The following is a 17,608-nucleotide window of genomic DNA, read 5'->3' as shown; positions in this document are numbered from 1 at the left end:
TCCTTAAACAGAAGTCTAGAGTTTGAGCTACTATTTTCCTCTCGCGAGTTTTATTCACTGATCAAATAAAAATTACTAACACAATGGGTCACATAAAGGCCAATGATAGGTAAATAATGTTAACATTGTGCATTAGTTGGTGCAAAAGGGGATCATGCCCTATTGGAGCAAGGAAAATTACACTTGTGCAAATATTTTACACCGTCAATAAATAAAATTTAAACTCTATTTAGTGGCACATTTGGTCCAACTAACCTTTTAATCATTTATCACAATAGCCATGTTTAAGCAAAGCTGCACCTGCTTGCTTTGTAAGGTGATTGTAGCTACACAAAGGAGAAAGATGTAGATAGATGGATGCAGTATCCACTAATTATGGCCTAAATGTAACAAAAACAGGAAAGACTGAAACGCGATGACCTTGGAGAAAGCAGAACCTCTGAGAAAATTCCAAGTGGAGAAACTCACAAGAAAAACTCACAGTTTATGAAAGATTAAAGTGCTAACACAGCAGTCTAAATGCTCTGAGCTTCCTTGAATATGCTTAAGCTGACTTCTTAAGAATCTCTTCAGAAGGAATCTCGAGCGTTGCTCCAGCATGTTCTTTCTCAGGCTTTACCACTGCAGCAAATAACATTCCAATATTTGTCAAAAAGGCAGCAGAATTGAATCAATGCAAGGAAAGACCGAAAGAGCATCAGGAAACTTAGCAGATAAAGAACAGGAGAAAACTATCAAAATGATCCTTTAATGTTAGGGGGTTAACAGTTTTGGTCAATCATATATACCCCACTTAAAGGAAATGGTCCTTAATGTATGTCAAAGCTGGACATCTTTTATCTCATGTCGAAAAACTAATGGTACAAAACAAAAATACTGTTAAAATTAATGGTGTAATTCAATTTGATAGTAGTACTTCTAGCTTTATTGTGATTCGTGAGTTCCACAAAGTCTATTTCTTCTTTCTTTACTTGTGTATGCCAGTGCTTCCTTCACTTTTCTGATTTCCTTATGTTCTTCTTCCTCTAGACACCTCACACATTGTTTAAAGCATCACCCCTCCAGAGGTGGATGTAGGATCTTTCCTTTATGGGTTTAACCTTAAGAGAAGTAGCAGATTCAGGTGAATCCGTTACCTTTGAACTGCATCCTCCCATGCACCCCTCGCTCTTCTACATTTCACTAAGCTTGGCAAAAATATAGCTTCTTTTACTTTAATTTTTTACATAGACCATTTGATTGCACAATTTTGAATAACACAACGAAGGCATGGTGAAGTACTTAATAATGTCTGTATGCTGTATATTTAGCATTTATCAGCAATCAAATAAGTCATCTGAAAAGGAGGAGGACAATTATAATAGTACAAATATTGAAAGCTAACTGTTAAAGTTGAATTATGTCTGAACAAGAACCAACCTCCGTTAAAGTAACTTCCTAGTGATTTTCACAAACATAGTATATCCAAATACCAAGAACCGAATGGGGAAGATAATTTTTTGTATGCATGAATACAAGAATAATTGGGTGAGGAAAAATCCAGAACTAGAATGAAAAAGAAAAATGCATCTGTAGGTGAAATTTGTCTCCTGTGCACTTCCAATTTGACAATTGTGAATAACTGATTAAACCCTACTACGTAGAATCAACAGGAAGGGGGAATGATGATGAAAGCTAGAGAAAGTTTCGAGCCATCAAATAGGAGAAAAAATGCTCAACATGGGAGCAGAAAATTGGGAATGAGGAACCTTCAGTTCCAAAGTAGGACAACAACAGGATGAGGATGGTTATCCAGAATCAGCCTTGGGAAATATGATAACCTTCCGATCAGTTTCTTTCAATCTTCTTCAAGTAACAAACTTGGGCACTGAGAAAATCCCCGGATGACCTGCATTTGTTCCTCTCTCTATGCATACAAACAGTGATTTTGCAGCCATGAAAATTGAACTTTGTCCATGAAAAATGTAGTGTCTGAGCTTCAATTTTTGATATTGGAACTTGGAATCTTGTGCTTTGAAATCCATTTGTTTAAACAGAATATGAGGAGGAACCATAGTTTTAGGGTATGAGACCAAAACTATACATATTTTAATATACACTAAGGACTATTTCTGTCAGTCCAACCCCTATAGATTAAGGACCGGTTTGATCATTCTCTCTACAGAACATACTTTCAATTATTGTAAGCTGATAACTGTTGCAAACTTGGGAAATTTGCATGGTAGACGGAAATAAAGTGAATGAATCACTACTCTTCAGTATGTTACTTGACGTGACTAGATTCCTAATGGATTTAGGCAACAACACTCACAAGACATGATGAATGAGTTTTATTGTTTTTTGATCAGTGAAGAAGATGTTAGATGTTGCAAGGGTAATCAACAATGATTGAGTTTTAAATTTATGAGATTGAATAGTTTCCACGGCTCTTTAGAATAAGAGCCTCCAAATTTATGGTATTTTGACTTAACCACAAGTTGACAAAAGTAATATTTGGAAGTTTGTAACTGCCAATTGTCAATCACCAATCAGGCAATTTCAAAGAGATGTGTCTCAGTGAGAAGTAGACAACACACTTCCAATATCATGTATTTACTAGTGGATATATCTAATGAAATACCTTTTGATGGTGCTATGCAGAGAAGATCTTAAGTAAAATTAGCATACTCTAAATGTTAAGTGTCTTGGTGCCAAATAACTGGTGCTCTGCTAAAAATTTAAAAGCATCAGAGACTGCACAGGCACTAAAACTTCGGAGAGAGTACATAGGTAGTAGGCACTACTAACAGAGAGAGTACCTGCCCAACTCAATGTTTACGCATTATAGACTAGACACCGTTACAAAGATCGGAGATTTCACTCAAGCTGGTCCAGCAACAGCTCAACAGCAACATTCTTTCACTAAATGTTATTATGGCAGTTATCAAGGTAATTCAAGTCACAAGTCCCCAATATAGTTAGTATTTGGTCTAAGCTAAAAAACCACACACAAAAAAAATGAAACAAAAAGATAGCACCATTCAAAGTAAGATGCTGAATGCAATAACTATTTGTTTGAACTTGTTCTTTAACAATTTTGCAGTTCAAAGGTTTGGGAAAGTCGTTAGCTATTGCACCAACCTAGGAACACACTGACCTGACCTCTAACAAATAACATAACCACATCCAGTATTACATCAAGTTATTGAACTAAGCTCTAGTATGTAATTTTTATCTTGTTAAAAATGTCATCATGAAACATTCATTTTGCAGCAACAAAAAGTTTCACATCAATCTGAATTGATTTTCATGAAGGAAAAAGAAATGTCTTCGAAGCAATAAAACAAACACCTGGTGTGCGCAAACATAATATCAAAAAAATTACAAATAACATTAAATAAACGCAATAATATGGAGATTTGAGGGGTTATACCAAAAGCACCGGAAGGTGTAGCTTTGGCTTGGATAATCATAGTAGATATGAACGAAGAGGCCTCAGTTGCATCCTCCAATAGCCTCTGAATATCAGCCTCCGATGAGACGTGGCGATTCTCCTCGAATTTCTTTCTGACCTCGGCGGCGGATTGTTGGAGCATGAAAGTATCTCCGGCGAAGGCTTTATGAGTGGCCTTCAACACTGATCTGTAAGCTCGAAGGGCTTCTACTGCTCTTCCACTCGCCATTTTTTACTGATCAAAATGGTCTTTGGGGTTGGACTATTTTATTTTGATCTTTTTATGTATACCATCTATTTTTTAAAAAAAATACTTCAGAGGTAGATCACATATAATTGATACAATAATTATTAATATATGAAATAATAATCATTTTATATTTTAATCAACCATAAAAAATAAGAATGTTAAGTAAAAAATTGTTTTAAGTTTTGATTAGAAACTCATGTAAATTCAGTAAGAACATGAAATGATAGTGAAATTTTTCAATCCTAACTAAACTTTTACCATGAAAAGAAATATTATTTTTGCCATCTTTAATGATAATTTTCCTCTTAATAATTAACATATATTTTTTATCTTTATAGATTTTTAAACTAAAATATATTATATGTAAAAGTTAATAATAATTTTTTGGAAGAATAAATATTATGAGATGAAAAGAGTTAATGTCTTCGCGAATTATCAATTTAAGTAATACGAATCAAGCCGATCTTTTGTCATTCTATATAAATCTAAGCAAGTTAATAAGAAGAATTATAAACCATTATAAATAAATCTAAGCAAGTTAATAAGAAGAATTATCAACCATTATAAATAAAAATAGAGTCAAGTGATTGTTATTTTCATGATACATGAAAAGACAGAGTGAAGCCTAATGCTTTTAACTCACAAATACAAACAGAAAGTATAATATATCTTCAAATAAGTGATATTAATAATTTTTTTTCTTCTAATTGATAATAGAAAAAATTGTATATAATAGCAAACTAATTATTTAAAATAAATCGAATAGTTAGAGTTTGATTTAATTGTGCTCCATAGCAAATATTAGCTAATATTTGTCAGCGTCTCTTTCCCAGAAATCTCGCTCGCCTCTCTCTGTTCTCGCTCACCTCTCTCGCTTTATACATAGAAGTGTATAATTCTGTTTCTGTTTTGTATAAAGCGAGAGAAAATTGTATATACACATGCAAAAATATATATCTTCGTGTTATACACTCAATTATACAATTTACAAACATTTCACTTCAAATATTGCAGAGAAAAAGGTCAACGAATTATACAATTGCGAATTATACAATTGCAGTGAAATACAATTTTCTCTAGCTTTATACAACAACAGTGTATATATTGTGTTTCTGTTTTTGTATAAAGCGAGAGAAAAACATATATCTTCTTGCTATACACTTATAATTATGCAATATACATACATTTTAATTCGATTCAACTATGTGCCAAGCAAATTTTATAAAAAAATTGCAGCGAAATAGGCAGCGAATTATACAATTGTGCGTTATACAATCACAGCGAAATAGGCAGCGAATTATACAATTGTGCGTTATACAATCACAGTGAAATAGGATAGCAAATTATACAATTGCAGCGAAATAGACCAGCGAATTATACAATTTAGGCTAGGGAATTATATAATTTTGGCCAGCGAATTATACAATTATATATGTATAGCGAATTATACAGTTTTATGTTTGCTATGGAGTGCAATTATGCAAACTTTGCTATAACATACAAATATGAATTTTTTATTTGCTATATATGAAAGTTGCCCTTAATAATATGAGTTTGATTACATTCAAAAATTGTGGTTTAATGGTAGATAAATCACAACAGAGACCATAAACACTAGATGGTCTTTTTATTTTTTCATGAACCAGAATTAGTTGGTGGAAGTTTTTAAAAAAAACTACAAGGGTCGAACTGTTAAAAGATATAAACATGGAGGGGTTAGAATTAGTTGAAGTTTCAAAAGGAAAACTACAAGGGTCAAACTGCTAAAAGATATAAACATGGAGGAGTTATTTGCAAAATGAGGAACATGCTGTTTGCTTCACTATATCCCGCCCGACTTCATTTCCTTAAAACCCTAATCTTCAAAATTTCCTCTTCTTCTACGCTTTCTGCTCTCGATCTTCCCAGGTATGTTCTCTAATGGAGGTTACGTAAATCGTTTTTTTTAGCTTTAATTGATATAATCATCAATATATCGTCAAAATATAGTTCAATTTTTTCCTTCTTTCCCATTTACCTTGCTTGTCAATGCAAAAATGTCCGGGTTGTATAAATTAATGTCAGTAAAATTGTGGAAAGTTGCTTTGTTTATTCTTTAGATGATCAAGATACGTTTCTGCGACTGAAATTGGTTTTGCAACTGAATAATTACTAGAGTTGAAGCTTTTATCCTTTTTCTTTTCCCGTTTTGTCCTTAGAGAGAATGTATGAACTGTTTTAAGTCGTTGTTGTTTTTTGATTAACTGCAAGAGGTGCTTTTTTCTTGTCCTTGTGGTCAATTAACTGCAAGAGGTGCTTGTTTCTTGTTTTTGTGGTCAATTGACTGCAAGTGAATGTGGTTTTGCCTTTCAGGAACAATGAGTCGGTCGAGTAGGACACTTTATGTTGGCAATCTTCCTGGTGATGTTCGTGAGCGTGAAGTGGAAGATCTCTTTTACAAGGTGCTTATACTCTAGATGGCTCCCTACATTCTTTGATATCATTTCATAATGCTTAAAAACAAAAAGAAAAATGATTAGAAGTAAAATTATGTTTTTGAGTGAAATGGGTACAAATAGAGTGGTATGGATATAGGGAATTCATTATCGACAAACTCAAATTTAAGGAGTATTTCTTTTGTAAGGCTTGTGCACATGTTTAATTGTTCTGTCACAATTTAACAGATTTTAACTGTTAGAAACTTATAAACAATTTGATGTGTGAGTGCAGTATGGACCGATTGCACATATTGAGCTGAAAATTCCACCAAGACCCCCTGGTTATGCTTTTGTTGAGGTGAGTTTGAGCTGCCTTGGTTCTGATGGATTTCATTAGATCAGCCTGCTATGCGCCTTTTAAAGCTATTCTGACCTTTATATTGGCCAAAAACTATAACAGTTTGAAGAGGCTCGTGATGCTGAAGATGCTATTCGTGGTCGTGATGGCTATGATTTTGATGGGCACCGTCTGCGGGTCGGTCAAACTTATAGTTAGCGTATAGTTTACACAAGGTTACTAGTTTTTGCCTTGTTGGATGTTGAATCTATTACAATTGCTCATACTGGCAGGTTGAGCTTGCACATGGCGGGCGTGGTAACTCATCATCAAATGATCGTTATGGTGGTGGCGGTGGCGGCCGTGGTCAGCGTGGTGGAGGAGTGTCAAGACGTTCAGATTATCGAGGTGTGTCTTATGGGTTATGTGCTTTCTACATTGGAATACATGTTATATCTTTTCTTATGTTCTGATATCTTTTGTTGTATTTCAGTGTTAGTTACAGGATTACCCCATTCAGCATCGTGGCAGGATCTCAAGGTGAGTCGGTGTCTTTGAGTTGTGAATCATAGGGACTTACCAAGAAAGTGATCCTCCTTTCCCTCAAAATTATTCTGTAATTTCTGAGTATTGTTAACTTTTATTTCTTATGTAGGATCACATGCGCCGTGCTGGGGATGTTTGTTTCTCCCAAGTTTTCCGTGACGGGAGTGGTAAGATTTAAACAGCTAATGGCAGATCTACTTTTTCTCTTTGAACTGGTATAATGGTTTAACTGTCAAGCACACGGAACTCCTCCATGTGGAATGGCAACCTACAATGATACACCAAGCAATGAGTCTTTGATGTGAGCTTACAATGGTACTCACTAATTGTACTGATGATTTGGAGAAAGACCTGTATACAAACTGTATATCGAAAGATGGAGAATTCTACTGTAACACACTACTCCTCTTCTTGCTCATCGTGGTTGACCTGTCATCTCTTCAGAAAATGTAGTGGAAATAATCATCGACATATTGATAACAATATTACTTGATGAAAACAGGATAAGGTCTTGACAAACTGGAGTGGAAAATATGCAGGTGGAGCAAAAAATTGGGAGGAAAGATGGAAAACTAAATATAAAAGAAACACTGAGTAGGAAAGAAGCACAAGTTAGATGTGTTATGGTTCCTCGAGGGTAGGGTGGGGTGGGGAGACCAACGTTGCTGCAAGCTTGAGGTCGGGGTAGGTCAAAAACCTAGAGGTGTTGGGGCATTATTGGTTGGTGGCTGGGTGAGGGCAAGATAAGTTCTGCTCTCAGGAAGAAATGGTGAAAAAGATGAAGAGAGATGTGTATTTTTGTTGTCTTCCCATCTAAGAATGTCTCGCCCTTGCCCATCTATTGTCCTCTTTTGCTCTTCTAATACAATTTGTTAATTTGGATTATGATCCTGTTATTTATCCCACTTTTTTCTGAGGACTATCATCCCTTGAGACAATTTAAGCTGGTTATCGACTGTGCTGCCTAATGTTTGGTGGTTGGTTGGATAAATTTGTTTAGACTAATCTGATGCACCTGATGACCCCATTAACTTGTATGATGTTTTGGATTTCTTTCCCCGTTTCTTTTTGAATTTTATTTTGGTACAACTGTTTGAAGTCTTTAACTAGAGGCTAACCCAATGTGCCAAAATGTTCCCACGCTCTATGTTGATGACTGCATATGCAATTTTCTCCTCTATGATTCATTTCTACGTTTTCTGATCACGTGCAGAACTTGTCATATTGGAGGGTCCACTTTTGTTTTTTAAGGGAATGAAAATTAAGAGGAAGCAAATGATATTTTTGATGTGGGCCGAGAAAACTTGTTTTTTGAATCTTTTTATTGATATTTTTTGATTCTTTTTTGGTTTCAGTAAACATTTTGGTGCGATTTGCAAAAGACAACTTTTGTTTTAAGCAACAGTTGTTTTTAGTTTCCTGTAAAACTTCACCATAAATTTTTCTAATTCAAGTTTACCATAAACTATTGTGATCTAACTATTCCTAGAGTTTTCTGAATCCATAATGGCACACAAAATCGCTCTTTGCTTTAACTTGTAAGTGCACAATGCTTATATTTACCCTGTAGGGGAAGCATCTTGATCTTCATATTACTGTCATTTCTGGTCCACAAGTTATTCTGATATCAACAAATTTGCTTGGACTTTCAGGAACCACTGGTATAATTGATTATACAAACTATGATGACATGAAATATGCTGTAAGCCATCTTCTCTTTTCTCCTTCCCTTTAGTTGGGTTTCCTTCACCTTGATGCTGTTGACAATATTTGATTTTTCCTTTATACAACTAAGAGGTGCAGCTAATATTATCCTTTCATGTGTATAGATCAAAAAGCTTGATGACTCTGAGTTTCGAAATGCCTTTTCTCGTGCGACAATTCGAGTATGACACAAACAATTTTCAATTTCTTCAATTATCGTGTTGATGCCGTCATTTGCTATTCTCAAAACCTCCACCTTCTGTAGGTTAAAGAATATGACCGCAGTCGAAGTCGCAGCCGCAGTCGCAGTCGCAGTCGCTCTTACTCCAGAGGGAAGAGTGTTAGTCGAAGCCGAAGCCGTAGCCGAAGTAGAAGCCGAAGCAAGAGCAAAAGGTCTAACACATTACACATATATGTCTGGACTAGTGGTTTTACTTTAATGCAAATAGGGCCTTATTAATATTTGTCTTAGCAGCAAATCTCCTAAAGTTAAGTCTTCAAAGCGCTCAAGATCTCGTTCAAGGTCTGTGTCTTCTCAGTCTCGTTCTGGGTCAAAAGGACGTCCTGTCTCAAGGTAATATTCTGCTTTCTCTTTCTGTTTTTGTTTCGGGATGGGTATAAAAGCATTACATAGTACAAGGTTAATATTTGCATAAACTGCAAATCTTTCATTCTTTATTATCTTATTAGAGTTCTTCAATTTCTCAAGTTGTTCTTCACACTCAAAGTATTGTTGATTTAAGATCTTTAAATCTAAAATGCTCTTGCAGTTGATTACTTTGCCTTTTATCTTCTATGTTATTGTTAGTTTGATGTGCTCACTGCAAAGCTCACATCAAAATGGTGTAGACTCCTGGGTGCTTTAGTCTTCTTTGTTTAACTTGTCCTTGATGCTTTCCCCTTGGTTCTTTCTAAACAATATAGCAATGAGAAGCTATTAGTCTCATATATCATGCATAAAACTCCAAATCCAATCTTATTTGTTTTTTATTATCTTGTCCCTCTAACACAATCTTGTGGTAATTTGTCATATGTGGGGGTACAACGGATTTATGGTAAGTTGTAGAATACAATTTTGCAAAGGTTGCATTTTCTGGCGGCAATCTAGTTGGTAATGTGTAGTTCTGCATACTCTAGTGGGACAACGTGTAGTTACATTTATGTTATTTTCTTCTGTTTCAGGACGGATTTTAAGGGGTTTAGAACTTGCAATGACGTTATCAAACCATTAGAATCAACCAAATGATTGAAAACTATGGTTTCTCACTTTTTTTCTCCATTTTTTCCCCCTATGAAACAAGATTTCATATTCATTTGTTTCCTGCTATTTCAGGATTTTCCAACTATGTTTGCTGATCAATGTGTAACCATTTAGTAAAGACTGGTCATTAGATAGGTGCATGTCTGTTGAAACAAAATTAGAAATTGGAAAGGTTTAGGTCTGAGCAATACAGAAGTAAAGTTTAGTGTTTGAAGGGGAGACTTGGTTCATTTACTTAAGTCATTTTGGAACTGTATTCTAGGGGAAACATACTGCCTTATCAAGGTGTCGTCTTTTATCGTTTCTTTTATAAGTATGAAAAGTCACCTTGTTTGTTTTTCTAGATTTTGGATATGTGCGGCGGTTTGTGGATTTGCATATTAGGATCTTGAGTGGATAATGGTCTTGCCTGCAACTCTTTTTGTTGTGGAGGTACGATGTTTTCTAGATGGCAGCTTTGGGTCTTTTTGTGATGTCTCTCTTCTAATGAGCATCGTGAAATGTTCCATGGGTGCTAGATTGGGATCATGAAGATCACGGATTCTATGGTGGAGCTGGACTGGGGAACCAACTGCCACCTGAATTTGGATCACCACCTATTTTTTGGTAGAAGCATGTTCTAACAAAGCGAAATAAAGACTAGTTCATTCTTTTGGTATCCTGCTAATTGGTCTCTTTGACTGCTCGAATTTAAAATATTACATAGTCTCAATGGTGTAACTTGCATTGTTTTATACTTGCCATATTTTCCACTCTGGATTCTGCCAAATTGCTACTTTCATTATGGTCATGCTGAGGTGGAAGTGAAATCAAAGCAGTTGTGGAGGAAACTTGTTAAGTGGCGGGACTGGGATATTAAATTAAGTTCTTTCTGGAAATTTTGCAGATCTCCATCAAGGTCCAGATCACCAGCACCAGCTGTAAGTCAAATCTACATGTTTTAAAGTGAACGGAATAACCCAAAATTCAAATATATTGGGATCATCCGTCTTGTCTGTCTTTTTTTTGTGCTTACCTGGCCTTTTCAAAGTACATTCTCTCTTTTCTCTGTCTACATAATTATTGCTTTGTATTATGACTGGGTTAATTACAGCGTTCAAAACAATTAAGTGAAAGTCCCAAAAGACGCACTCCCAGCAGTAGCCCCAAAAGACGCACTCCAAGCAGAAGCCCAAGCCGGAGTAGGAGCCGTAGCCAAAGTTTGTCCAGGTCTTACTTCTGTGGCTTGTCGTATATCTTTCAATGTTGACCGTTTCGTTAATTTTTTCTCCTCGCCTCTTTTTATAGGTAAGATTGCTGGAATCATCAGCGATTGAGGGTGCCATCATGCTGTGTTTGAGCAGCCTGGTCCACAGTTGGGAGTCTAAGGGCCCGGAAGAGTCTGTTGCTCTGCTTACATCAAAATATTTCTGTGTCATTGAACCATGTCAAGACTGTAATAATTATTATACTTGTTTTTGTAGCTCTTAATCTTGGTAAAAGACTGCAATATAGTAGATGATATTGTGAAAAACGGAATTTAATTTCCTTGAATTGCAGATTATTGTTGGTCGACTGATGGCTCTGGTATTGTTTTTACGGTACTGCTTAATTTTTTTTTTTTTTCATTTATAAAGTAATATGGGTATCATGATCCATATGAACTTTGGTTATTTTTGGGTGTGCAAAGTTGATCGTGAACTAGTAAAAGTGAACGTTAGTAGTAATCCATTTTCCATGTGTATGAAATAATGTGATTAAAACGATACGTTGCAAGGTGAGACAATATTAAAGTGTGTGATCTTTCATATGGAATATTGGGACGTGAAGATACGTTTGTCCTTTTCATTAAAGAGAATAATTTTTATATATATATGTGGAGGAGAATGAGTGAGATTTTAGGCAAATGGAAAACCAGACATCCCAATATTGATGAGGTTCATTATTGGGGAAAGTGGGTCATATTTTGCCTGTTTTTTATTCTTTTCTTTTCAATAATACTCGTGAGAATAATGTTAAAAAAAATTAATTGAACATTATCTATTTTTTAAAAATTATTTTTATGGAATAATGTTATTCTCTTTGCTAAATATGTGCTGATCTATACGAACTTATAAATAGAGTTACTTATAGAATTTGTTTTTTATGAAAATATTTCCAATTATTTTATCAACATCGAAAAAATACGGAAGAGACAACCATTTATTTTAAAAATATTTTCCTTTAAACACCAAAAACACCCTTAAGAGGCTGTTTGGATTGACAAAGCTATAAATTAGAAATTCTAATTTTTAATTTATTTTTACTATTTTGACTCAAACAAAATGCTTATAAGCACTTTTCATTTTAACAAAAAAAAAAATCCTTTAAATCTAATTCGATTTCAAATTCCAAAAAGTGTATGTCTAACAAGCAAAATTTCATTTTCAACATGATTTCTAAATTTCATTTGAAAAACAAATTCTTCTGGAAATCCTGAGGTGAGAAAACAATCACATAACTCACATATATATATATATATATACTAGATATTATGTGCTCGCATCAGCGCATGTTCAAACGTAACTCACTGATCAATATATATGTATATATATATTATGTGCTTGTACCAACACATGCTCAACGTAACTTTTATATATATATATATATATCATGTGCTTGCGCCAGCGCATGCTCAACATAACTTACTTACCAAAAAATTAATTTAGCCCTAAAAAAATAAATATAAAACGATCTTTGATAAAACAAACTAACAACCAGGCACTGAAAATCATCTTCACACATTCCACAAACCTACAAAAAGGCTTTTCTACCTCTTTTGCCCACAAAAATCAGTAACCAAATTCTCATTCTTGAATTTGTTACAACTTACAAGTGTTTTTGCTGATAAATTTGGTGTTTAATTCCATTGGATTGAGCAAGGGGTTTGATTCTATTCATCTTTTTTTAGATGTCGAATTCATGTATGGTTGATGGATTTTTCTCAAAACTATCAGAGGATTTGATTCTCAATATATTTTTCAAGCTAGAAGATGATCCAAGGAACTGGGCTCGTTTATCTTGTGTTTCAACGAAATTTGCATTTCTGATTCATACTATTTGTTACAAATCGAAATGCTCTGCAACTATTCCTTCGGTTGTTTCCGATCTAGTAAGTTCGACGTCTTCGTGTCCTCCAGGTGGGTGGTCTTCACTTTACAAGCTAGCTGTATGCTGTCCGGGTCTTCATCAAGCTGGTGTTCTTCTGGAGAATTCTGATTTTGGGCTTGAACGTGAAATTGGTCCGGATGAGAGTTATTCGGGTCGGGTTTTCCCTAAAGCTGAGCTGATTCCTTCTTCATCGAGTAATAATAATAATCGGTGTGATTCTGGTGAAGTTGTTGATTGTGGTTGGTCTTTGTTTGATGATCTTATGTTTGATACTGTTTATGATGCTTCTGAATCGAGTTCAAATCAGATTGAGGTCGTCGAGGAGGAACCCACAAGCTTTGTGGTGAATCCCACAAGGTAAAAAGATGTATACTTGCTATGTTTTATGTGTTTGCATTAAGTAATTTTTATGTTATTATGTATGTATTGCACTACCTCAATGAAGTAAATTAATTAGACAGAACATGACAAAGCTTCAGCTTACCGAGGAAATGACCTTAGATAGGACACTATTGAGGATACTGATAAGGGTTGGAGACTAGTTAGAAGTATATTGATTGGACACAACATGACATAGCTTCACCTTACTGGTGGAAATGACCTTAGATAGGACACTATCGAGGATTCTGGTAAGGGTTGGAGGTTAGTTAGAAGTAGATTGATTAGACAGAACATGACAAAGCTTCACCTTACTGTGGAAAAGACCTTAGATAGGATGCTACTGAGGATACTGATAAGGATAGGAGGTTAGTTAAAAGTAGTAGATTGATTAGACATGACATGATAGAGCTTCACCTTACTGAGGAAATGACCTTTGATAGGATGCTGTCGAGGATACTGAAAAGGGTAGGAGGTTAGTTAGAAGTAGTAGATTGATTAGACACAACATGACTGAGCTTCACCTTACTGAGGAAATGACCTTTGATAGGATGCTGTCGAGGATACTGAAAAGGGTAGGAGGTTAGTTTGAAGTAAATTGATTGGACACAACACGATGAAGCTTCACCTTACTGAGGAAATGACTTTAGATAGGAAGTTATGGAGGAGAGTAATTAGGATAGGAGGTTAGTTAGATAGTTGGGTGTTGTCTTACGTATTCTTTAATACTGTTAGCTGTAGTATTAGTCATAGTATTACTCTTGTAGTTGTTTTTGCTTTGTGTTCAGTTATTATCAATGGTTTCTTTGCACTTTGAATATCGTATTATCTGTAATGACTATTGTTTTGGATGATTTGTTAGGTTATTTATAGTAATTTCTCATGACTCTCTTCATTTCAGTTATATTTTTCTCTATATTCCTTAGGCCTAAGTTGCTCATACTCTTCAAAAATGTTGCCGGTACTTGTGTTGGATCCTTAAAAATAAGGCACGACCTTTGAAAGATGCGAGACAAACCTGACACACACCTACACCTGATGACATTTTTGAAGAGTTCGAGTAGCATAGCTTTAGACTATTTCTTTTTGAGCTGAGAATCTATTGGAAACAACCTCTCACAACCTCTTTACCTTAAGGTAGTGGTAATGTATGCGTGCATTCTAACCTCTCTAGACTCCGCTTTGTTGGATTACACTGGGTTGGGTATGATATTGTTGTTGTTGTTTTTTGTGTATTGATTTCTCTGGAAATAATTGGTAGCAATTTTTATGTACTTATTTTTTTGGCTGAATTCAGGCTTTCGAAGAGGCGAAAAATTTACAGATCGCCTTGTTCACATTTGGCTTCTGGTGTATGGAATTTGAGCCGTGAGCAGGGAAATAAGCTACTAGCGAGTAGATTCAAAGGGGATTGCTTGTACATATGTGATTGGCCTGGTTGTATTCACATGGAGGAGAAGAGGAATTACATGCTATTTCGTGGGATTTTCAAGAATTTCAAGCAGTCAAGGGTATGGAGGACGATTAATGATGGCAATAGGAAGAAGATCGATCTGAATTGTGCATTTTGCTCATCGAAACAGACGTGGGATCTGCATTCAGCCTTCTGTTTGAGGAGGTATTTCGGGTACCATGATGATGGAGAACCAGTTGTTCGAGCTTATGTCTGTGAGAATGGCCATGTTTCTGGAGCATGGACTGATTGGCCATTGTATACTTGAATAGGTTCTATATCAATTATGGGGTAATCGTGTTAACTTGAACTGATATTTTGGTGTTTCTGTGACTAGCATTTGGTTATTGTTTGCCATTTTAGGCTGTTTTGGGATTTATCTATATTGTGATTGTTCACAATAGTTTCTGCCATATTTGCATTATAGAGTGTAACAGATGAAGTATTTATATTTATTTGAGTTCTTCTTCAGTTGATTCTTCTACTTATAGTGAATGTGAAATCCGGTTGAATGGTTGTTGTTCAGGAAGCTAATTTTCATTTTCGATTGAGAAAATGGTGGGCCTAATGAGCTTCTCCATTGTCGTCTCTTTGCTTTGCTTTGCTTTCATATATTCCATCATTCGGAATGAAGGGAGCAGTAGTCATTTCATCTGGGGAAGAGAGAAAATTGTTCTGTTGAAGCTCGACCTTATGATCTGAAATGAGTCATAGCGATGAAACACTTAGCTCACGATCCAAAACCTATCTCCACTCCAAGCTCAGTTTAACCTGATCCGTCATGTTTGGAGTTATTGTGTGATACTGACGCTATATAAAAGGCTGCTATTATGAAACTTAATGACGGTTAGGAGCTTGTTTGGATGTGCTTATAGTTTATTCATCAAAAGTCATAAGTTTGGGTCGAGCTCGTGCCTGGTTCGGGTTAACTCTCTTATGCGATTTGCGAGCTATTGCATAGGAGTGGGGTTTTTATCCTGTGCACACCTTAAGTATAGCGGCTGCAAATTTTTTTTATCATAATTTTTTAATTTTTTTTTTTTGACTCGATCAAAGCAAGTGTTAGATCCATTTGAGGTATTTTCAGAAGCACATATAGGGTTGTGAAAGATGTTGCTTATAAATTTATCAAATTGTAGGTTCTTTCATGCAATGATAATTGTGTTTTACCAGTTTTAGAAGATGATAGTTATAAGAACTCTTGATGTTAGTTAAGTTCTTGTCTCTCTTGATAACGATGTGGTCAGACCAATTTGTATGTATTTCAACTATTTCAATGAGTACATGTTACTTAATAAAGGCATGACTAATGTTTGAACAGATGAAATAATCACTTAGTATTTTTTTCTGTCCGACATAATTTGCACTCATTAAGAATATACTTCTACTTAAACTATAGAATGAGTGTAATTAGGGGTGACAGTTTGAACCTATATAAATGAAAATGAGTCTATTTTGTCTATATTAAATGACTTGGATAACTCATATTTTAATTGATTAAATATAAGTTTCAAACTATTTTAAGAGTCTCTATAATATGGTCATAATAGGTTAAACATGGATTTCCATATTGACCATAATAGATCACTTAGTTTTCACCTCCATTCAAAATTCTTAATTGTGCTAAAAAATAAAAAATTTAATACTAATTTTCAAACTTAATTGAAAAAACAAATTATCTTTTTTTGCTTTGGAAAAATAAAAAAAATTTAGGGTAGTTTGGTGGATTTGGGGGGGGGGGGGGGGGGGGTTGGGGTGCCGATGGAGGGGATAATTTTTTTTTTTTAAAAAACCAATTCTTTTTAATTTTGAAAAACAAAATAAAATTAGGGGTCAATTGGTGGATGGTGGGAGGTGCGGTAGGGGGGTTGGCCGGTGGAGGGTAAATTTTCTTTTTAATTTTTTTTTTGTATTTGAAAAACAAAAAATTTAGGAATCGGTTGGTAAAAGGTAGGGGAAGGAATAGTTTATTTATTTATTTATTTTTTGCAAAAATAGATTTAGGGTTAGGTTGGTGGAATGAGTAATTATTTTTTTCTAAAAACAAAATATTTTAAATGAGTCGGAACCATATTATCCAAATTTATATTTACTCATGTTCTATTTGAATGAATGGTAATCCAAAACACTTTTGATCAATTAGCATTTAATTCATTTAAATTCAATCCGATCTAATCTAATTATTCTCCGTCCCTAAGTGTGACAAATCGAACAAATTTATTATAACAAAGAAAAGTACAATAAACGAATCTCGACATTTTTAAATCAAGGAGATATTATATTGATTAATGACTCTGATTTTATATTAAATTATGCATAGTTCTTTTTATTTTGAAAAATGTTATTTTATCTATAGAAAAAAAAAATACTTTTTTAAACATCAAAATGAAGAGTAACATGCTTAACTGAAATAGAGGAAGTACTGATATTATGTTTGTTTTTATGTTTTATGTCAGGATAATTTAATATTATTTGTGAATTATTAGTTTCATTTTTGAACTATTAACAAATTTTAAAAACACTCATATAATTGATTATTAAACTTAGATACACTTTTTATCTATCACATAAATAACAAGTTAATCTCAAACTGTTAAAGAAAGGTTGAACTCTTAATAAAATATCGAGACAAATATTGAAAATATTTAATTTAGTCCAGTAATAAAATATTTTGAGATGATAAATAATTCGTAATTAATT

General features: G+C 34.5%; 3 protein-coding genes across 6 annotated transcripts; 2 read left to right on the top strand and 1 right to left on the bottom strand.

The window, feature by feature from the left end:
- Positions 1-240: 240 nt before the first annotated feature.
- Positions 241-3,962, bottom strand: LOC101246960 (mitochondrial zinc maintenance protein 1, mitochondrial). Its single transcript, XM_004247371.5, has 2 exons — positions 3,413-3,962; positions 241-621 (listed from the first exon to the last, which is right to left on the bottom strand). Exons 1-2 carry the CDS (start codon positions 3,660-3,662, stop codon positions 545-547), a joined length of 327 nt encoding a protein of 108 aa, XP_004247419.1. The 5' UTR covers positions 3,663-3,962; the 3' UTR covers positions 241-544.
- Positions 3,963-5,475: 1,513 nt separating this feature from the next.
- Positions 5,476-11,506, top strand: LOC101247256 (serine/arginine-rich-splicing factor SR34). 4 transcript variants are annotated; one of them, XR_011211757.1, is made up of 15 exons: positions 5,476-5,591; positions 6,036-6,124; positions 6,393-6,458; positions 6,561-6,635; positions 6,731-6,845; positions 6,931-6,977; positions 7,093-7,150; positions 8,636-8,685; positions 8,813-8,869; positions 8,953-9,080; positions 9,163-9,261; positions 10,293-10,380; positions 10,835-10,868; positions 11,042-11,157; positions 11,236-11,506. XR_011211757.1 is itself a non-coding variant. In XM_004247372.5 (14 exons), exons 2-14 carry the CDS (start codon positions 6,041-6,043, stop codon positions 11,237-11,239), a joined length of 933 nt encoding a protein of 310 aa, XP_004247420.2. In that variant the 5' UTR covers positions 5,476-5,591; positions 6,036-6,040; the 3' UTR covers positions 11,240-11,506. The 4 variants fall into 4 exon arrangements, 2 of the variants coding, with proteins under 2 accessions (XP_004247420.2, XP_069145291.1); XR_743292.4 differs by having other exon boundaries at positions 10,467-10,868; XM_004247372.5 differs by lacking the exon at positions 10,293-10,380.
- Positions 11,507-12,072: 566 nt separating this feature from the next.
- On the top strand, positions 12,073-15,384 carry LOC101247753 (phytochrome A-associated F-box protein). Its single transcript, XM_004247374.4, has 2 exons — positions 12,073-13,434; positions 14,753-15,384. The coding sequence occupies exons 1-2, from the start codon at positions 12,878-12,880 to the stop codon at positions 15,174-15,176; spliced, it is 981 nt and encodes a 326-aa protein (XP_004247422.2). The 5' UTR covers positions 12,073-12,877; the 3' UTR covers positions 15,177-15,384.
- Positions 15,385-17,608: the final 2,224 nt, after the last annotated feature.

The sequence above is a fragment of the Solanum lycopersicum genome, chromosome 9, assembly GCF_036512215.1.
Source record: "Solanum lycopersicum chromosome 9, SLM_r2.1".
Lineage (NCBI taxonomy): Eukaryota > Viridiplantae > Streptophyta > Magnoliopsida > Solanales > Solanaceae > Solanum > Solanum lycopersicum.
Note: the sequence above shows the minus strand (reverse complement) of the source record. Positions and strands in the feature narration are given on the sequence as shown.

Excerpts from the sequence above, each read along its gene's own strand:
- LOC101246960 (XM_004247371.5), bottom strand. The coding sequence starts at position 3,662 with ATGGCGAGTGGAAGAGCAGTAGAAGCCCTTCGAGCTTACAGATCAGTG. Across the intron at positions 622-3,412 it reads TACACCTTCCGGTGCTTTTG|TGGTAAAGCCTGAGAAAGAA; the intron begins GTATAACCCCTC and ends TATTTGCTGCAG.
- LOC101247256 (XM_004247372.5), top strand. The coding sequence starts at position 6,041 with ATGAGTCGGTCGAGTAGGACACTTTATGTTGGCAATCTTCCTGGTGAT. Across the intron at positions 6,636-6,730 it reads TTGATGGGCACCGTCTGCGG|GTTGAGCTTGCACATGGCGG; the intron begins GTCGGTCAAACT and ends TCATACTGGCAG. Across the intron at positions 7,151-8,635 it reads AGTTTTCCGTGACGGGAGTG|GAACCACTGGTATAATTGAT; the intron begins GTAAGATTTAAA and ends TTGGACTTTCAG.
- LOC101247753 (XM_004247374.4), top strand. The coding sequence starts at position 12,878 with ATGTCGAATTCATGTATGGTTGATGGATTTTTCTCAAAACTATCAGAG. Across the intron at positions 13,435-14,752 it reads TTTGTGGTGAATCCCACAAG|GCTTTCGAAGAGGCGAAAAA; the intron begins GTAAAAAGATGT and ends GGCTGAATTCAG.